The following is a 21,366-nucleotide window of genomic DNA, read 5'->3' on the forward strand; positions in this document are numbered from 1 at the left end:
GATCGATCACATGATCCTACCACAATTGATCGCATAGATCGTACCACGATAGATCACATTGATCGTACCACGATTGATCACACTTATATCCTACCACAATCGATCACATTGATCGTACCATGATTGATCACACTTAGATCCTACCACGATCGATTACATAGATCGTACAACTATCGATCACATGATCTTACCACAATCGATCGCATAGATCGTACCACGATCCATCACATTGATCGTATCTCGATCCATCACATTGATCGTACCACGATAGATCACATTGATCGTACCACGATTGATCACACTTAGATCCTACCACAATCGATCACATTGATCGTACCATGATTGATTACACTTAGATCCTACCACGATCGATTACATAGATCGTACAAGTATCGATCACATGATCTTACCACAATCGATCGCATAGATCGTACCACGATCGATCGTGGTAATACCAATTGTGTCAATAACTCCCCTCAAACTACCAAAAAATGTTAATATTCACCATAATGATAAAAATACCCTTCATAAAATTGTTAAAATTAATATATATATATATATATATATATATATATATATATAAAAGATAAGAAAAAATTATACAAAAAATAAATAAATAAAAACTTGTTTTAATTTTCTTTCGTTTGTTTATTTAATATTTTTTAAAAAAAAAAAAAAAAATTGTTTTAATTTTTTTTTTTCCTTTTTTCTTTAATTTTTTTTTTTTTTTAGATTGTTTTAATTGGAGCCCTTTTGGGTGAAAACGACTATAACTTAGAGTCGTTTTCTTACAAAACGACTCTAAGTTAGAGTCGTTTTCTTACAAAACGATTCTAAGTTAGAGTCGTTTTCACCCAAAAGGGCTCCAACTTTTATATATATAAGATAAGAAAAAATTATACAAAAAAAAATAAATAAAAACTTGTTTTAATTTTCTTTCGTTTGTTTATTTAATTTTTTTTTTTTAAACAAAAAATTGTTTTAATTTTTTTTTTTCCTTTTTTCTTTAATTTTTTTTTTTTTTTTTAGATTGTTTTAGTTGGAGCCCTTTTGGGTGAAAACGACTCTAACTTAGAGTCGTTTTCTAAGAAAACGACTCTAAGTTAGAGTCTTATATATTTATTTTTTATAATTTTCAGTTTATTTTTAAACAAAAATTTGTTTTTAATTTGTTTTTCCTTTTTTCTTTAATTATTTTTATTTTGTATATATTTTTTATAAATTTTTTATTTTTTTAAAAATTATTTTTGTTGGAGCCCTTTTAGGCAAAAACGACTCAAATTTAGAGTCGTTTTTTCCTAAAACGACTCCAACTTGGAGTCGTTTTCTCCCAAAACGACTCCAAGTCGTTTTGGAGGGGGGTGCGCGGGACACGAAAATTTCGTGTCCCGCGCGCCCCTCATCATTTTGTTTTCAAACAGTTTCAAAAAATTTTTATTTCTTTTTCTCTCTTATAAAATGAGTCCGCTGGCACAGGGATATGAAATTTCTCTCTTCTTTCTTTTTCTTCTTTCTTTTTTCTCCTCTTCTCGCCTGAACCCAGGGATATGAAAAGAGAGAGTTTGAAAAGAGAGAGTTTGAGAGAGGGTGAGACTGAGAGATGGAGATCAAGAGAGAAAAGAGTCTGAGAGAGGGTGAGACGGAGAAGGAGAGATCGAGAGTGAGGGAGTTCGAGAGAGAGAGCTGGGAGCTAGGAGAAATGCCGCCGGTAGGAGCAAAGAGGAGATCCGGCAAACCTGTGATCCAGATCGGCGAACCCGTCCGTGACCCAGATCGGCGAACCCGTCCTTGACCCAGATCGGCCCGTCCGTGACCCAGATCGGCTCGTCCATGACCCAGATCGGTGAACTCGTGACCCAGATCCGGCGAACCCGTGACCCAGATCCGGCGAACCCGCTGTAGCAGCCGACTCCCTCCCCTTGATTTCCTCCGGATTCTCCTTAGTCTTATTTTTCCTCTTTGTTTCTCTGAATTTGTTTGTTGGTGTTTTTTACTCTGGCCATGGCAGAGTTTTGTTTCTGTGGTGTTTTGTTAACTACGTGTGGTTGTAGTCATTTAGTCCAACTCATTGGTGTTCCTGACTAGAGGGATTTTTCATCGGATGTATATAGTGTACATAAAAGGGGTCTTGATTTTTTTTTTTTTTTTTGTTTAATTTTTTTATTTCGAGTCGTTTGTCTCTAAAACGGCTCCAATTTTTTTTGTAAATTTTTTTTTATTTAGAGCCGTTTTAGGGTTCCTAAAACGGCTCTAAAAAAATTAATGTTTTTTTTTTAAAAAAAATTTAGAGCCGTTTTAGGGTCCCTAAAACGGTTCTAAAAAAATTAATATATTTTTTTTAAAAAAACATTTAGAGCCGTTTTAGGGTTTTTAAAACGGCTCCAATTATTTAGAGTCGTTTTTGTCAAAAACGGCTCAAATCGATTTGAACCGTTTTTACAAAAGCGGCTCAAACTGGTTTGAGCCGTTTTTGAAAAAACGACTCTAAATAATTGAAGCCGTTTTAAAAAGCGGCTTAAACTGATTTGAGTCGTTTTTATTAAAACGACTCAAATTAGAGTCGTTTTAGTAAAAAAAGGGCTCAAAACGAGACTTTAATACTTCATATGTTGAGCCATTTTGAAAACGGCTCAAAAAAAACGGCTCAAAACATTTAGAGCCGTTTTTAGGCCTTAAAACGACTTTAAAAAAAGGGCTCAAAACACCTTTTTTTTTTGTAGTGAGATGATCATGTCATTTTAATAGCACATCTAGCTACTATTATATCTTTACAATTGGCTAGCCCTCTTTTCTAGACATGATACTTCCTGTCTCTTGACTATGGAGGTCCAAATTTTTAATAATGCTCTCTATTTATTATAAAATAGTGCTACATCCAATTTGTTAATATGTATTATTATATGATTGAAATCACATTAACTATTAAAACTCTTTTAACACACTCAGAATCACAAATTGTAAAAGAATTCTAATTGAAGTTTTAAAAGAGTTATAATAGTAGCATTTTTCTTTCAATTTTCTTTTTCTTTTTTACATTTTTTGTTACCAAAAAATTGTCCCCATTCTTACAATAAATTAGGCACACAAGAAAATGCATTGGTTTACATAAGCAAATTAAGCTTTTGACCAAATGGAGTGGTCCAAGGTCTTTCATCCTTAGAATTCTGGCTTGGCTGGTCTTTCACCACATGCAATTCGATCAACTGGATCCACCAATGCCTCTCAACTATTCCCTACTCCATTTGATTAGATAGATGGCTCTCCCTTTGGTAAATTTCTCCCCACCAAAAGATTGAGCAAGGCTTTCCAGTACTTTACCCCTTTTGTTTTTATCCAAGGATTTAAAATAATTTGAGAAATGCAAAAGTTTTTAAATTTGATTCTTAAATGATGTTCGACACTTTTTTAAAATAATTAATCATTATGATCCATTATTTAGAAATCAAATTTTAGAGAAAAAAATTTAGAAAGCACATTATTTCTCAAGTAATTTTTCACCTCATCCTTAAAAGAAGAATTCTCTGGTAACATATATGCATCCATGACTACAAGTCCCATCATTTTTTAAGAGATTTACCCATAAATATGTATCCAGGACTAAAAATGATTTACCCAATAATATCCACGAAACAGGCCCAATAAAAGTTAAATCACAATAAGACCATCGTTTACACAAATCCAAAATATATTTACTTATCTAACGTAACCAATTACTTTTTACATTTATTAAACAATTTTATTGATTTATTTCAAGGCCATAACGATTAACGAGCCAACGGGATACAATTTCAACCAGAAATTTCAATTGCTTTAACATCAGGCTTCTTGACCTCCTCCTTAGGAACAGTGACTGTAAGAACCCCATTCTCCATGGACGCCTTCACCTCCTCCATCTTCACATTTTCCGGCAGCCTGAACCTCCTCATGAACTTGCCGCTGCTACGCTCCACGCTATGCCACGTGTCGTTCTTGTCTTCCTTCTCCACATTCCTCTCTCCGCTGATCTGGAGCACTCTGTCATCTTCTATCTCAACCTTCACTTCCTCCTTCTTCAGCCCCGGAAGATCGGCCTTGAACACGTGGGCTTCTGGGGTCTCCTTCCAGTCGATTCTGGTGTTCACAAACGCAGAATTTTCTCGAGAAAATTCAGGAAAATAGGGGAATGGGAAATCCTTGAAGGGGTCCAAGACACTGCTTTGTCGGCCACCGAAAAATCTTGGTATGATCGACATTGTCCCTACGATTTTGACGTTCGATTGAAAGACTGAAACGAAATTTGGGATTGCGTGGTCACTGAGAGAGCTGCTTGTAATTGTTGTTGGAACTTGGAACTCGATGGTTTGTGGGATGTGGGATAGGTTGGGTATTAAAAGTAATCAGAGGACCATTCTAGTATTTTCGAGAAAAATAAAAAAGCACTTGCTAGAACATTCGTGAACAATTTTGGGTTTTCACGAGGAGTCTAGACCGGAGTTTGTTTTCATGTTGGGCTTGGAACTCTGGATTTGATATTCGTTATGGGCCTGTGACCTCCTACTAAATTTACGGCAAAATTAATCTTTTTTTTTATTATTATTATTATTTTTATTTTGTTCTGACCATAGTGTTAGTTTAAGCATATAGATTTTGGACATAAATTTCCTAAAAATTGGTTGGTAAATTTCATAAAAATTAACTTCTTAGATGTGTCATTTGCAAATGTATTTTTAATTTTACGTGCTTCTCACATCTTTTTTTTTTTTAACTACTTAAATGATACATGTCGCTTTTTTGTAAAAAATTTCTGTTCATTTACTCGAGACTCATATTTATAGGAGAATTGGCCGGGTTAAATCAGAATAGTAATCAAATCTGATTATAAGAGACTACTATCAATTACAATAAATCTACGAAATCAAATTTCTTAATATATTCTAACCATTTCTGTGTTCAATGCGCCAAGTGCTTTGTTGGGTCTAACGGTACTGCCACTTGAGACCCAAAAGGCGTGTACTGTTTGGTTTTTTTTTTTTTTTTTTTTTTTTTTTTACTTAAAAAGAAAAAAAAAAAAAGAAAAAAAAAAAAGAAAAAAAAAGCTACAATGTGACTTGGAAGTGGAAATAGTTTTGGATGTTTTTGTGTTTATTAATATTTTTGTTTTGAAAAGTAAAATGACAAAACAGTAATTTAATCAAACAGAACCATACATTTCTTTGGCAGAACTGACGAATAATAAAGTAAAAAAAAAAAAATTAAAATAAAATGGACTAAAAAATTCATCTTAGGAAAAAGATAGCTAGTCCCTTGCAACTTGCCAATGGACTAGCTATATATTGGTGTCTTTGTTGTAAGAATAGGATGGAAAATTAGTTTTTAGTACCATAGTGCGATGAAGAAAGGAGATGGGAAAAAGGTTCAAGAAATTGGGTTGGTTCAAATAGAGATGATTGTGTCATTTTATTGCTTTGATCAAAACTAACTATTTTTTCTTCACATTGACGGATTCGTTAAGTCAATATTTTGCTTGTAGATTGTAAAAGAGTTGTTTGGGTATTAATTGTTAGAAATATAATGTTATAAAAAAAAAAAATCAAAACAAAAACACTGAAATTGTTAGGAAAATATTATGTGAGAAAGAATAAAAATCTAAAATAAAAAGATAGCTTTGAGGCACAATGAATTGCTATCTTTAAGACGATATTTGCCCCTACTCGGAATGAGTTTGTCAATAGAGCAGTTAGTCTAATGGATAGGTGCATAAGTATCAAAATAATCTACGCTCTCCTTTTGTTTAAAGCCTTTTGCAACTAATTAACCTTGCCTTCAAGGTTTGAATTGATCCATCAGAATTAAATTTCCTTCTAAATACCAATTTACAACCAATAGGTTTAGAACCTAGAGGTAGATCCACTAATACCCAAGTATTATTTGATAATATTGAGTCCATTTCATCATTTACAGCTTCTTTCTAGAAGGCTGCATCTCTAGAAGACAGCTTCACTAAAACTTTTTGGATCATCTTCTGTGTTAAGTACAATAGGTATTTTATTAAGGACTATATCCATGTTTCCTTTTACAAGGAAAACTACATCTTAGAATGAAATAAAATCAGGACCAAAATTCTTTTCTTTTCTAACTCTTTGACTCTTCCTTTGTTCTATTGATAAATTTGTAGCTAATCTTTTATCATTGTTAAAAGAAGCACTAGGATAAGAATCAGATGTTTGTGTTTAATTAGGTTCTGAAACATATTTAGAATCATAGTTGAACTTATTTTCAATAAATTCAACATCCCTAGATTCCACTATGACATTAGAGCTTAAGTCTAATAGTCTATATGCCTTAGAATTTTCAGCATAACCTACAAACATACTTTTGATTGCTGTCGGTCCTAATTTAGTTCTTTTTGGATCAGGAACTCTGTAAAAAGCTAAACACCCCCACACTCTGAGATAATCCAGGTTTGGTTTTTCGTCGTTCCATAACTCATATGGTGACACTTGCATTTTAATAGAAGACACTCTATTATGCACATGGCATGCTGTAAGTAGTGCCTCTCCCCATAAATTAAAATGCAACTTTGTACTTAAGATCATGCAATTAACCATGTCTACAAATGTCCTATTTTTTCTTTCAGCCAAACCGTTCTGTTGTGGTGTGTAAGGTGCAGACTTTTGGTGCACAATTTCATACTCTTCACATAAAGTAGAAAATTCATGTGGAAAGTATTCTCCACCTCTATCAGTTCTAAGAATTTTTATTTTCTTCTCTTTTTTATTTTCTACTTCATATTTGTAACGTTTGAACATGCTAAAGGCTTCATCTTTATTTTTCATTAAATACACATAAGTGTATCTAGAAGAATCATCTAAGAATGTAATAAAATACCTTTTGCCCCCTCTAGTTAATATACCATTTAATTCACATATGTCAGAATGTATGAGTTCTAAAATTTGTGAATTTCTATGAATTGTGGGAAATGGTTTTTTAGCCATTTTAGCTTGAATACATATTTCACATTGTTCATTATTATCATGCTTATAAGAAATTAAGTCATGCTTAGACATATATTTCAAATATTTGAAATTCAAATGTGTTAAACGTCCATGCCATAAAGAAGATGACTCAACAATATAAGAAAAATGTGAAATAGCTTTATTAATAACACTAAGTTTGAACAATCCATTACAAGAATAATCATTTCCTATAAATATCCCATTCTTAGACAATATTAAATTATCAGACTCGATAACTACTTTTATGCCTCTTTTACACAACAAACTGGCAGATATAAGATTCATCTTAATTTCTGGGACATGTAAGACATTAGTTAAAATTAATTTCTTCCTAGAAGTAAATTGTATCTCTACAGTCCCTTTTCCATAAACCTTAGAAGAATTGTGGTTGCGCATCAGAACTTCTTCGCTATCAGTTGATGTGACATAGTTCTTGAACAATGCTTTCTCGTTGCACACATTCACAGTAGCACTAGAATCAAACCACCAATCAATTCTATTTGTGGCCGCAGCCATATGCACTTCTATAATCATGCCAATTTGCATATCAGTCACCATAGCGATAATTTCTTCAACTGTATTTGCCATGTTTGAACTGCTGCCATTTTCTTCTTCTTGTTCTTTAAGAATCTGCATTCACGAATATAATGGCCTTTTTTTTCACAGTTAAAACATGATCTGTCATTCTTGTCTTTATTGGGATCCCTATAATTCTTCTTCTTAAAGTTAGTTCATTTCTTATTCACTTTAAGATTGTTCTACTACTTCCGTTGTGGACATTATTAACATTCACATTAGACTCAAATTGAATACCATCACGAATTCGACTTTCTATTTTAATTCGTATATGTTTTCCAATTTGCTCTAATGTAAGATCTTCTGTCATATGCAGAAGCTTCTTCCTGTAATTATTCCAATTTGGTGGGAGTTTTGCAATAATTGCTCCCACTTGAAATGACTCAGGAATATTAATAGAAAGATCACGGAGTTTATTGACCAAAACCTGCAATTCATGCATTTGGTCTAGAACGGACAAATTATCTACCATTTTAAATTCAAAGTACTTCAAAATAAAAAATTTATCCGTACCTATTTTTTCTGTTTTGTACTTTGCTTCCAGTGCATTCCAAATTTCCCGTGATGACTTAATTGCAGTGAACAAATCATACAACCGATCAGAAAGAGTGTTTAGAATATGTTATCTGCATACAAGTTCATCCTCTTCACGTTTCTTTCTCTCTACCTTGATAGTATCGGTATCTTCAGGAGTTGGTTCAGAAAGTGGGTTCAAGTTTAGATCGAGAACATAGAAAATCTTCAATGCAGTGAGGAGAAACTTCATCTTATCTTGCCAACGAGTAAAATTGGTTCCATCGAATCTGTCCAATTTCACAAAGTCTTGATTCATAACTTTGAAACTTGTTACGTCTTATTCTCCTTCCATTGTTAAATATTGTCTTAAAATTGTTAGAAATATAATGTTATAAAAAGAAGAATCAAAACAAAAACACTGATATTGTTAGGAAAATATTATGTGGAAAAGAACAAAAATCTGAAATAAAAAGATAGCTTTGAGGCACAATGAATCGCTATCTTTAAGACGATATTTGCCCCCACTTGGATTGAGTTTGTTAATAGATTGCTAGCAAATCGCCTCCAGGATACAACAAAGTTATAAATTCTACAGATAGCAATTATGGAGAATTCCTACAATTTTACTTGTGAATCTCTAAAATTGAGAATGAAAATCTGAATAATAAAATCAGTGGAGGAATGTTATATTTATAAATATTGAAGGGGCACATGTGAAAAGTCATAATTTTTCATTTCATGTAACTGCTGTCAGTTACGATATTAATATTATTAACCGTTTCACAACACCCAATAGAGCAGTTTTTTTTTTGAACAAGATAGCGTGCGCTATCATTAATACTGCAAACAGCCCATAGGCTTACAACTTGAAAGTAAGGGACATGACCCCCCAACTTTCTAAGGCAGAAGGATCTGGCTTAGTAAAACAGCTGCTAAGCAGAAATACAAACTTTACAAGACGAACACTTAACCTCTCTGACAATAACGTTCATTCTCTAAACCCAATAGAACAGTTATTCTAATGGATAGGGTGCCTCTTTATGTCATCCAACGCCCTGCTCTTTGGATTTGTAAGAAACTATTAAACCACTAAGCCACCGAACTACAATTATAATATAACAATGGAAAAAGTATACATAACCCCCTCAAACTACCACTCAATTGTCAATGTACCCCATAAACTACCAATTATGTCAATGTTCCCCCCTACACTACCAAAAAATGTCAATGTCCCCCATAAGACCAACAAAAAGACAAAAATGACTCTAATTTTTTTTGAATAAGACAAAAATGTCCTCATAAATTTAAAAAAATTAAAACTAAAACTAAAAAACTTAAAAAAAAATTAAAAAAAAATTTAAAAAAATTAAATAAAAAACGAAAAAAAATTAAAAAAAAGAACAAATTTTTAACTTTTTTTTTTTTTTAAAAAAAAAAAAAGCAAACAAAAAATAACTGATTTTTTTTTTAAAAATAAAAAATAAAAAATAAAAACCAGTTTTTATTAAATTAAAAAACAAAAAAGAACAATTTTTTTTAAAGAAAAAAAACGAAAAAACAAAAAATAACTGAAATTTATTTGTTTTTTTAAAAAATAAAACAAATGAAAAAAAAAAACCAGTTTTTATTAAATTAAAAAACGAAAAAGAACATTTTTTTAAAGGAAAAAAATAATAATAACTGAAATTTATTTTTTATTTATTTTTTAAAAAAACAAATGAAAAAAAAAACCAGTTTTTATTAAATTAAAAAAACGAAAAAGAACAATTTTTTTAAAAAAATAAAAACTGAAAATTATTATTTTAAAAAATAAAAAATAAAAACAGTTTTAATTTTTAATTTTTTTTTTTGGAATAATTTTTTGTTATTTTATATTTTTTTAATAATTTTTTTTAGTTTTTATTTTATTTTAATAATTTTATGAAGGACATTTTTGTCATTAGGGGGACATTGACATTTTCTGATAGTGTAAGGGGGGAGATTGACACAATTGGTAGTTTAAAGGGTACATTGACAATGATGTAGTAGTTTGAGGGACTTATGTATCGAATGCCAGAAGAATTTGCATTTTATAAATGATTAAAAAAAATTAAAGAGTGGCTCGGCCACTCTTTTGACCAAATGATGTTCCCAAGCCGACCGAAGTGGATAGTTTTGACAACTCCAACTACTCTCATTTGGTTAGATGGCCGGAAATACAAACTCTATTGGTAAGATGTTCACAAAAATCATCTACAACACTTTTGTACTATATTATAATGGGACAATTAATTAAAGCACGTGTACTAAAAAAAAATATTTAACCCTTGAAATTATGAAACATATATATTTTTTTCAACCAAAATTATAATATTTTGTTAACGTTGAATCATGTCAAAAATTAATGTTTTATATTTAATTATTTGTAGCCTGAAATTCGTCATACTAGTTTATCATTTTTCCTTTAATTTAGTACTCGTTTTGACCATTTATTAAGAAGGGACACGTGAAATAGGACTAGGAGCCAAAAATGGACCCATCAGAGAAAAATGGGTCCAGTCTTCGTGTAAAGCCAAGAAAATTCTCGATTTTGCGAGAAAATTCGTCAAACCGTTTTCTTGAAAACACTAGAATGGTCCTCCGATCACTTTAAATACCAAACCTATCACCCTTCCCCACAAACCATCGAGCACAATATATTAACGATTCCAAGCAGCTTTCTCTCATCAAGCAAGCAATACCAATTTCGTTTTCAGTCTTTCATTGAACATCAAAATCGTAGCGAGAATGTCGATCATGCCAAGCTTCTTCGGTGGCCGACGATCCAGCGTCTTCGACCCCTTCGAGGATTTCCCCTTGCCCTCTTTTTCTGAATTTTCTCGGGAAAATTCTGCGTTTGTGAACACCAGAATCGATTGGAAGGAGACCCCAGAAGCACAAGTGCTCACGGTCGATCTTCCGGGGCTGAAGAAGGAGGAAGTGAAGGTTGAGATCGAAGATGACGGAATGCTCCAAATCAGCGGAGAAAGGAAGGTGGAGAAGGAAGACAAGAGCGATGCGTGGCATAGAGTGGAGCGTAGCAGCGGCAAGTTCATGAGGAGGTTCAGGCTGCCGGAAAATGTGAAGATAGAGGAGGTGACGGCGTCCATGGAGAATGGGGTTCTTACAGTCACTGTTCCTAAGGAGGAGGTGAAGAAGCCCGCTGTTAAAGCGATTGAAATTTCTGGTTGAAATTGTATCCGTTGGCTCGTTAATCGTTATGGCCTTGAAATAAATCAATAAAATTGTTTAATAAATGTAAAAAGTATTTGGGTAAATCATTTTCAGTCCTGGATGTTTACGGAATCCCTGCTATTCAGGGACCGGGGGGGGGGGGGGGGTGGCCATGGCCCCTCCCCACAATTTCCCAAAAAAAAAAAAAATTTATTAGGTAGAAATTTATTTATTTTTTCTAAAAATTTTAAAAAATATAGAGTAAAAATAAAAATTTAGCTTATTTGGTCTCTACCTAATTTTTTTTTTTTGGCTATTGATCCCTGCTCATAAGAACTTCTGGCTCCAACCCTACTGCTATTTGTCAAAAACACCATATGCGAACGCGTTGAGTTTACAGTTGAAACAATAAATGTCGTCCGAGAAATAAATACAATTCTTAAAACATTGTCCATAATCACCGCAAGGAGACAAATAGCAAGGATTCCGCAAACATCTTTGAAAATCATTTTCTGTCCAATTTTTTTTTCACTTTCATTATTGCTACGTCATCTTTTTGCTATATCATCTTAAAATATTATTTTTTATTATATTATAAATTAAAATATAAAAATATAAATTTTAAAAATAAAATCTAAAAAAGAAAAATATTGAAAAAAAAAAGTCACCCAACACCATCCCACTAGTGCTCTCTTTGTGGTTGAAATCTAGTGTCTCTGCATTTTTTAAAAAAAGCGCAATTCAAGGTCGGATAGAGGTATATTCTTCTTTCAAGCCTATGCAAAGAAAGCTTATAAATGTGTTTGAAGAAATAACAAAAGTCTGGGGAAGGTGTGGTGCGTGCTTAGTCTAGACGACTCTGTACGTGGATTTTAAATTTATATGAGTTTATCACTCGCAATAATACGAATCAATTGTATTATAGTAAGGGTTATCGAACCACAGAGATTGGGGGGTTGTTTTGCGTAACGGGATATTCAAAGAGCATATTTAACTTAACTTTAAAAAAAAAAAAGTAAATGTTGTAGAATTGAAGCTACAACGAATTAAGTGATAAAAACAAGAAAATGAAAACAAACTTAAAATAAACTTAGGGTAATGATATTATTGGAATGCTTAAAGTCTATATGGATCTTCCTAACATACATGATATGAGAGTGTAATGAGCGTCGACCATTACGGCAACCTTGACATGAAAATATTTTCGTTAAGATGTAATGATAAAACACCTAGTTTCACATCAATCACTTATCACGTAAAGATTTAAACTATAATGAAAAAACAATTATACTACCAAAGGTGTGAGGGATTGATGCTCATTAAGTAACTACTTTATAAAACATCCTAATAAGCATACACAATACATGAAAAACCTTAGTTAGGCCACAATGATAAGATATCTTAATTTCACACCGATCTATTACATGTAAAGATTAAACTACAATGGAAAGACGTTTTACACTACCAAAGGTATGAAATGACCGGTGCTCCTAACATACCATATAAGACAACTCTAATAGATAAACAGATATCATGTCAAATAGAACCATTGAAAAAAATATCGTTCTCTTTCAAGAACGTTGATTTTACTCATAAATCCAAGAAATTTCATAGACAAGTATAACCCTTTCTCATGAATAAATAGATTGAAATGTTGACAACATAACTTTTTAGTATGAGTTTTGCAATCCTCTAGTCCTACACAATCTTTAATCACATCTAGAGAATTTTAAGGACATCAAGAACACTCTATATCTTTGGAAGAGATTTTGATCAAATCCTAAGAAAGAGTTTAGCTATGCATAATTGAATCTAATCTAAGCATGAAAATTAATGAAAATAGTAAAGAATAAACTAGAAAATTGAATGGCAACAACTATTATTAAAATTATCAAATTCGAATTACAAAAAGAAAAAAAAATACAAAACTAAACTAAAACTTGAGAAATAAATTAAAGCTAGTGACGCCTTAATGACAAATAAATCCCAAAACAAAAGCATCCGTCTCTCTCATGTCTGCCTCTCATTATATAGAAGAGGAAGATAACAAATATCAAGGATTTGAAAGAGTTTTAGCCGCACACCCAAATCACTTCTCAGCCATACAAATAACAGCTAGCTCTTGATCTCATCACCTGTCTTCAAATATCTTCCAGCTGCACAAAAAGAATAAGTCCGGCTCCAATTTTAAGCCATTCAAAGTTTTGCAATGATTACACTTTTTCTTGGCCACAAATCCTTGACAAATATCAACAAGGAACTTACACGAAGATGTCGTCGCTTATTCGTTAGTTTGCTTTTTAGCTCAAAATATCAAGAAGAAGATATTCATTATTTCTTGATATATTTTAGGCTTAATTTTTATGATTTGCTTGTGTTTTTCATTAGAACCTAAAAATGAGAGACAACACTAAAACATAATAAAATATTATATTTAAAATATAAATTAAGGTTAATAAATATAAATTAAGGAATTAATTGAATAATTCAACACTTATCAAGGTGTTTGAAGAAATGACGCAAAGAAAAAATAGAGGAGAAAAGCAAAAAGCACATTACAGAATTCATTGACACCTACATCTAAATACAAAGACTGAACTTTTTTTATTTATCATACCCCACTGAGTGGACGATATGGTGCTTTTCTACTGGCGGCTCCCCCCCTCCCCCTCCCCCTCCCCCTCCCCTCATTGGGCCTATGTTTGTGTTTTCCTGCTCGTTTTTGTTTTTTAGATGTAGTTTTCCGGCCATCTTTTTTTGGAGGGGTGTTTTTTTGTTGTTGTGCGCTTCTCTTCACATGCTCTGTTGATGTCAAATCTGTTGTCGAATGCTTTGTTCTTTAGTTAGATCTGCAGGCTGCCTTTTAGATGCTCAGATATTATTTGAGTTTTTCGCTTTATAGCGAAGATCAACCATTTTTTTTTTTTAGTAGTGGTGCTTATTTGTTTAAAGTGGCTTCCAAGGTATGTTTTTGTAATCTTTGGGTGTTTTTAGGTAGTTTGCTCCCAAATCAAAAATTAGTTCTGATTTTATGTTTAGGGAGTCTTTGTATTTCTTAATGCTATAATTGGACCTTTGGGGTTTTTTAATGAAATCATGTACTCTTTGTTCAAAAAAAAAAAAAAAAAGAGAGATAAACAAAGAGGTGTTCCAAACTTTAACTTCATTAAATGGTATTGAATTATTGGTCGTTTTTAAAAAATGATACTGAACTATTAAACGTCTCAAATTGGGGTAGCTAAGTTTCTAAACATTTCACTTAAGAGTAGTCCGTTAGGATTTGTTGTTAAATTTTACAAAAATTTCTAAAATACCATTTTTTTTAGGAAAAGAAAAAAGAAAAAAAAAATGCTAGGATTTAGATATTGGTCAGAATTTAACGGAATTTACAAAAATATCCATACCTGAATTTTTGAAAATTTTTATAAATAAACAAATGAGTATTTTGAGAATTTTGGCAGGATTTAGTAGCAAATCCTATCGAAGTATTTTTAAGTGAAATATTTGAAAATTTGAATACTACAGCTTAAGACGTTTGATAATTTAGTACCCTTTATTTCTTAAAACTGCCGACAGTTCTATCCATGTTCCAATAGATGAGGAACAGAAGAAACTCATTACACATTTACCAAAAAAAAAAAAAAAAAAAAATCCCAAATGACCGAACTCTCTCTCTCATTCATTGCATATATGGACTGATGAGAAGGTATCAAATGCTAGAAAGCAACCAAAAAAGGCCTCATTCATTAAGTCACAACCACTGCCGTTCTGTTAGCCTCTGTCAGCCTGTGTTGGTGCGCGCCATCAATCCATCTCTGAAATTAGCAGAAGTTGCAAGTGTTGTATTGCTAAATGCATGCCCCCACCAAACAAAAGCAGCCCATCAAACAGAAAGATGGTCATTAGGTCCTGATCATTGCTAATTAATTTTGTGATTAGGCCCTGGTTGCTCTCTTGTGGCATACGATGCATCCGAAGAAATAGGCCCAATTGGACTAAACAGGAAAGCCTCATGGTTGCACCTCAAAAAGTTCTCATGGAGCACTCTTGCCAACCTCCTCTTCTTGGAAACTCCGGCAGGCGTCGGCTTCTCTTACAGCAACCGGTGGTCCGATCTCCTCTATTTTATTTTATTTTTTTTGTGTTATTTAATTTCTTCTAAACCTTCCTTGCACTTTTGTCATTTGTTCAAACACATTTCTAAACTTTCTTTGCATAGGCTTAGGAGAAGAATAGACTTAAATCCGACCTTGAATCGCGCTTCTTTTTGAAAATACAGGGACACTAAATTTCAACCCCAAGAGAGCACCGGACCCCACCGGTGGGGATGGTGTTGTGTGACTTTTTTTTCCTATCGTTTTCAATATTTTTCTTTTCTAGATTTTATTTTTAAAATTTATTTTTTATATCTTAATTTATAATATAATAAAAATATAATAATTTAAGATATGTGGTGCAAAGGCTGACGTGACACTAATGAAAGTCAAAAAATTAGACGGAAAACTCACGAAGGGATCTTTTTCAAATCCGTAAAAAATTTATGAAGTAAAAGTTGATTTTTAAAAAGTGAATGAATGATTTTAAATCACACATTCAGGAATTTATGAGACAATTACCCAAAATAGAATAAATTGTTAAGTGGAGAGGGAAAGGAAGAGCAAGATTTCATGGATGTGATGCTACCCATCCTAAAAGATATGACACATGCAACTACCATTAACAAGGTGGGTTGCCCAACAACCCTGGCCGCCATAGGTTGAAGTATTTTTTTTTTTTTTTTTTTGTTAAATATTATTAATGAGGTGTATGGCATATATAACGGTTTGGTTTGATGTGTCGCTGTGATAAAGTATTGGACGAAAAGTGTTACTCTATTTATTAAATGTCAACAAATATAATTCGCTCTGACGTAGAGCTTATTTATTGGTATTTGTAGCATTTCTTTTTATTAATTGTTTTGATAATCTCCAATGAATAAGTTTCACATCATTTTAGTACCCATCTCTTGGTAAAAAATTTAGTACCCCTAACATTTCTCTAAAACTAAAGGGTTCATTTTATGCCACCTTCTTTTAGCTTAACACTGCCACTGTCGGCTTCGATTCACTACTAGCATCATTGAGCATTTGGCTCAGGAATGATCGGTCAAATTTTATGACTTTTGACCCAAATTTGGTGTGGAAATTGGGTACCCCTTTCCGATTCCAAGAAAGTCGATCAAACTTGTTAATTACAACCAGGGGGCGGAGCTAGTCCAATGTTTTCTCCGCAACAAAAATAAAATAAAATTTGAGTAATGTTACATATCATCTTTTTATCCTCTTTTTGTTCTCCCAAAATTGATATGGCTCTTAAAATCACCATTGGATCAAAATCCAATAACGATCTATTATAAATTCAATGGTGATTTTAAGAGCCACATCAATTTTTGAGGGCCAAAAAGAAGACAAAGAGATGATATGCAGCATTACTCTTCAAATATTAGCTCCACTCCTGATTACAACAAAATAAATTTTAGCATCAAAAGGATAACTATCAAGAGTATTGATTTTTTTACATCACATAGGTGTACATTAAGTCTACGCCAAGACACATAAGTGTGAATAGGTCCCCCAAATTTTATATGGATCTCAAACATGTAAATTGTACGTGCATGAATCTTATTCCAAATATATGTTGATGTAGACTTGAGTTGATGTAAACCAAAGCCATGGAAAAATAATACATCCCAACTATCGGATTCGAGGAGTACAGTTGACAATTCCTCCAGCCGCCGGGAAAAGAGATCAAACAATGGCCACCTGTTTCCTTACGACTTTTCCAGTCAAAAGTTGGGAGTCGTGGCATCAATGCGATTACTCCACTACATTCTCCAACTCTAAACCTTCGTCATTGCATACGCAATTCCGATGAGACTACGAACCTAGAAAACTGTTTTATATATTCACAATCAGCCGTTGAAAGAAATTCTCTTTCCCCGGCTCCATTTCTTTTGTTAAAGGCAGGGAACGTTCTAGTCTGTGTCTGGGTGAGACAGAGATGGAAAAGGAAGGAAAGAGACGGCTCAGGGTGGTGCTTGTAGCGGCGCCGTTCCAAGGCCACATAACCCCAATGCTTCAGTTGGGCAGCATCCTCCACTCCAATGGCTTCTCCATCACAGTCGCTCACGCCCAGTACAATTCCCCCGACCCTTCAAGCCACCCTGAATTCAGCTTTCTTCCCTTGCCGGATACCTCAACGCCCGTCTTCTTAACTGGCGAGATAATAGCTTCTGCTGTGCAGCTCAATGCCAATTGCAAAGCTCGTTTCCGAGAATGCTTGGCTGAAGCGATGAGGCAACAGGGCTCGGACGATGAAATCGCCTGCATCATCCACGATGAGTTTATGTACTTTTCCGAAGCAGCGGCAAAGGATCTTATGATTCCAAGCATCATTTTACGCACCAATAGTGCTGCCCATTTTCTTGCCCGTACTGCCCTTATCCAACTCAAGACAGAAGGCCACATTCCCTTCCCAGGTATATATTTTTATGTTCGAAATTCAACATGAAAAAGAAAAGACTAATGCTACCAAACACATTTTTATTTAAAGTTTATCCCACAATAGACGACAAATTTTCTTTAAACAACAATTTTAAACTTAAAATCTTTAATTTGATATTAAGTTAAATCACAATTTATAAATTTAAACGAATAAAAAAATTATGAACTTAATAATTTAATTAATATTCTAAGTGAGGCGGAGAGAGAAACAATACAAAATAAGATCCTTCTCCAAAATATTACACAAAAATTATCTTCAATATTAAATGGTACTCATATCCCATTAAACTAATTATTATTTTTATGGATTACAGAGTCTCGGTCGCAAGATCTAGTTCCGGAGCTTTATCCACTCAGGTTCAAGGATCTACCTAATTTGCAACTAGTGAGTAAAGTTTCAAACATTAGATCATCTTCAGCCATCATTTATAATACAATTGACTGCCTTGAAAACTCATCATTGGCAAAGATTGAACAACAATGGCAAGTTCCAACCTTCCCTATAGGCCCAATGCATAGGATTTCCTCGGCCTCCTCTAGCAGCTTATTGGAAGAGGACATTAGCTGCATGGCATGGCTTGATAAACAGAGTTATGACTCAGTCATTTATGTAAGTTTGGGAAGCCTAGCATTCATGGACGTCAAAGAGCTTGTTGAGATGGGTTGGGGGCTAGCAAACAGCCAACAACCTTTCTTGTGGGTAGTTCGGCCAGGCTCGATTCGTGGTGCTGAATGGATTGAGATACTGCCAAAAAACTTAAAAGAAAACATCAGCGGAAGAGGTTACATTGTGAAATGGGCACCTCAAAAGGAAGTTCTGGCGCATAGTGCAGTGGGAGGGTTTTTGAGCCATTGCGGATGGAATTCAACGCTAGAAAGTATTTGCGAAGGAATTCCAATGATATGCAAACCATGTTTCGGTGACCAAGGAGTGAATACAAGATATGTAAGCCATGTATGGAAAGTAGGCCTAGAATTGGAGGGTAGAAATTTGGAGAGAGGTGAGATAGAGAGAGCAGTAAGAAGACTTATGGTGGGTGAAGAAGGGAAAGAACTGCGGAAGAGGAGCAAAAATTTGAAAAAGAAAGTTGAACTTTGCACTAAAGAAGGTGGTTCTTCCAGCAATTCCTTGAACAAGCTAATAAAGATTATTATGTCATTTTGATTTCACAGCTGCTGTGATCAAAACTTTCTTAATTTTTTCTTTGTTCTTATTGAAGGGATCATATTTCAAGGCCATATATGGAAGTTTATCATTTCTTACTCTCTTACCAGAGTACTTATTTATATTGTTTGAAATTAAAGCACCCTTATAATTCTCTTGTGGTCTCCTAAAAGATCATCTTTGTAACGTTTGGCGCCATAAATCCAAATTATATAACGTAACCAAATACTTTTCACATTTATTAATCATATTTATTTATTTCAAGACCAAAACGAGCCAACGGATACAATTTCAACCAGAAATTTCAATCGCTCTAACATCAGGCTTCTTGACTTCCTCCTTAGGAACAGTGACTGTAAGAACCCCATTCTCCATGGACGCCTTCACCTCCTCCATCTTCACGTTTTCCGGCAGTCTGAACCTCCTCATGAACTTGCCGCTGCTACGCTCCACTCTATGCCCCGTATCTCTCTTGTCTTCCTTCTCCACATTCCTTTATCCGCTGATTTGGAGCACTCTGTCAACTTCTATCTCAACCTTCACTTCCTCCTTCTTCAGCCCTGGTATTAGAAAATAAATCGGCCTTGAACACGTGGGCATCTGGGGTCTCCTTCCAGTCGATTCTGGTGTTCACATACGCAGAATTTTCTCGAGAAAATACAGGAAAATAAGGGAAGGGGAAATCCTTGAAGGGGTCGAAGACGCTGGTTCGTCGGCCACCGAAGATTAAGCTTGGCATGATCGACATTCTCGCTACGATTTTGATGTTCGATGAAAGACTGAAAACGAAATTGGTATGGCTTGCTTGATGAGAGAGCTGCTTGGAATGGTGCTCGATAGTTTGTAGGAGGTCACAGGCCCAATAAAAGTTTGTGGGGGCCCATGACGGATATCAAATCCAGAGTTCCAAGCCCAACATGAAAACAAACTCCGGTCCAGACTCCTCGTGAAAAGCCACAATAGTTCACGAATGTTCTAGCAACTGCTTTTTTATTTTTCTCGAAAATACTAGAATGGTCCTCCGATTACTTTAAATACCCAACCTATCCCACCTTCCACAAACCATCGAGTTCCAAGTTCCAACAACAATTACAAGCAGCTCTCTCAGTGACCACGCAATCCCAATTTCGTTTCAGTCTTTCAATCGAACGTCAAAATCGTAGGGGCAATGTCGATCATACCTAGATTTTTTGGTGGCCGACAAAGTAGTGTCTTCGACCCCTTCAAGGATTTTCCCTTCCCCACTTTCCCTGAATTTTCTCGGGAAAATTCTGCGTTTGTGAACACCAGAATCGACTGGAAGGAGACCCCAGAAGCCCACGTGTTCAAGGCCGATCTTCCGGGGCTGAAGAAGGAGGAGGTGAAGGTTGAGATAGAAGATGACAGAGTGCTCCAGATCAGCGGAGAGAGGAATGAGGAGAAGGAAGACAAGAACGACACGTGGCATAGAGTGGAGCGTAGCAGCGGCAAGTTCATGAGGAGGTTCAGGCTGCCGGAAAATGTGAAGATGGAGGAGGTGAAAGCGTCCATGGAGAATGGGATTCTTACGGTCACTGTTCCTAAGGTGGAGGTCAAGAAGCCTGATGTGAAATCCATTGAAGTTGCTGGTTGAAGCAATTGTATGATTGTACCAATGAGTCTCTAATAACTCTAATGACTTTACCATCACCAAATACTTGTATCAAATGGATTTGAGCACAGTGTTCAAAAAAATCAATTTTTTCTTCAAATTTAGTATATGTCGAACATTAATTGTCAAAGTTCAAATGGTTCTGTCCCGTTATCTTTATTCTGATTATACCAAGAACCCATGTATTGTTAAAATGACTAGAAAAATGGTAAATCGAAGGAAAAGTTTCGAACCCTTGATTTTTCTGCAATAACGGCAGCCATAGAAGTGGAACTTGACCTATCATCTTCAACTTTATTTTTCGTCTCCGAACACTCAGCTTTGTAATAAATGCCCATACTTTTTGCAATAATAAAACATAACTTTTTCTCTTGGCCTTGAATTGCGGTTGACCTCTTTTACCTGAATTTCTCTTATTGGATCGACCTTAAAATTAAAAGAATTTTTTTTAACGATTTTTAGAATTCGTTTGGGTTTGCGATTTCAAAAAATACGATTTAAAATCACGATTTTAAAATGTGTGATTTAAAAAAATTGATTTTTAAAAACGCAGTTAAGCGTTTGCTAAAATCGCAATTTAGTATTTAAAATCGCAAATTAGCCTTTAAAATTCTGCGTTTTAAAAAAAAAAAAACATCATTTTACCTGCGATTTGAAAAAACAAATTTTCTGCATTCTCAAATCACAATTTTTAAAAACGCAGTTCCCAAACCACTGCAAAAAAATCACATTTTCTTGACGGTTTTCAGA

The 21,366-nt window shown here is 34.1% G+C and overlaps 4 protein-coding genes and 1 pseudogene across 4 annotated transcripts; 3 read left to right on the forward strand and 2 right to left on the reverse strand.

Annotated features, from left to right (window-relative positions):
• Window positions 1-3,667: 3,667 nt before the first annotated feature.
• LOC133877613 (class I heat shock protein-like) lies at window positions 3,668-4,351 on the reverse strand. The gene has a single exon (XM_062315999.1). The coding sequence runs from the start codon at window positions 4,230-4,232 to the stop codon at window positions 3,789-3,791; it is 444 nt and encodes a 147-aa protein (XP_062171983.1). The 5' UTR covers window positions 4,233-4,351; the 3' UTR covers window positions 3,668-3,788.
• Window positions 4,352-10,677: 6,326 nt separating this feature from the next.
• On the forward strand, window positions 10,678-11,562 carry LOC133877612 (class I heat shock protein-like). The gene has a single exon (XM_062315998.1). The coding sequence runs from the start codon at window positions 10,854-10,856 to the stop codon at window positions 11,295-11,297; it is 444 nt and encodes a 147-aa protein (XP_062171982.1). The 5' UTR covers window positions 10,678-10,853; the 3' UTR covers window positions 11,298-11,562.
• Window positions 11,563-17,262: 5,700 nt separating this feature from the next.
• LOC133878111 (UDP-glycosyltransferase 76E2-like) lies at window positions 17,263-19,062 on the forward strand. Its single transcript, XM_062316611.1, has 2 exons — window positions 17,263-17,796; window positions 18,136-19,062. The coding sequence occupies exons 1-2, from the start codon at window positions 17,319-17,321 to the stop codon at window positions 18,984-18,986; spliced, it is 1,329 nt and encodes a 442-aa protein (XP_062172595.1). The 5' UTR covers window positions 17,263-17,318; the 3' UTR covers window positions 18,987-19,062.
• A 206-nt stretch (window positions 19,063-19,268) lies between these two features.
• Window positions 19,269-19,734, reverse strand: LOC133877895 (18.5 kDa class I heat shock protein-like; annotated as a pseudogene).
• A 313-nt stretch (window positions 19,735-20,047) lies between these two features.
• On the forward strand, window positions 20,048-20,753 carry LOC133877682 (18.5 kDa class I heat shock protein-like). The gene has a single exon (XM_062316068.1). It carries the CDS (start codon window positions 20,155-20,157, stop codon window positions 20,596-20,598), a length of 444 nt encoding a protein of 147 aa, XP_062172052.1. The 5' UTR covers window positions 20,048-20,154; the 3' UTR covers window positions 20,599-20,753.
• The last annotated feature ends 613 nt before the right edge of the window (window positions 20,754-21,366 follow it).

This window comes from Alnus glutinosa, chromosome 9 (genome assembly GCF_958979055.1).
Source record: "Alnus glutinosa chromosome 9, dhAlnGlut1.1, whole genome shotgun sequence".
In the NCBI taxonomy this organism is placed as follows: domain Eukaryota; kingdom Viridiplantae; phylum Streptophyta; class Magnoliopsida; order Fagales; family Betulaceae; genus Alnus; species Alnus glutinosa.

Bases quoted from the DNA above. Each gene is read 5' to 3' on its own strand.
- LOC133877613 (XM_062315999.1), bottom strand. From the start codon at position 4,232: ATGTCGATCATACCAAGATTTTTCGGTGGCCGACAAAGCAGTGTCTTG.
- LOC133877612 (XM_062315998.1), top strand. From the start codon at position 10,854: ATGTCGATCATGCCAAGCTTCTTCGGTGGCCGACGATCCAGCGTCTTC.
- LOC133878111 (XM_062316611.1), top strand. From the start codon at position 17,319: ATGGAAAAGGAAGGAAAGAGACGGCTCAGGGTGGTGCTTGTAGCGGCG. The intron at 17,797-18,135 runs GTATATATTTTT...TATGGATTACAG, and splicing joins AGGCCACATTCCCTTCCCAG to AGTCTCGGTCGCAAGATCTA.
- LOC133877682 (XM_062316068.1), top strand. From the start codon at position 20,155: ATGTCGATCATACCTAGATTTTTTGGTGGCCGACAAAGTAGTGTCTTC.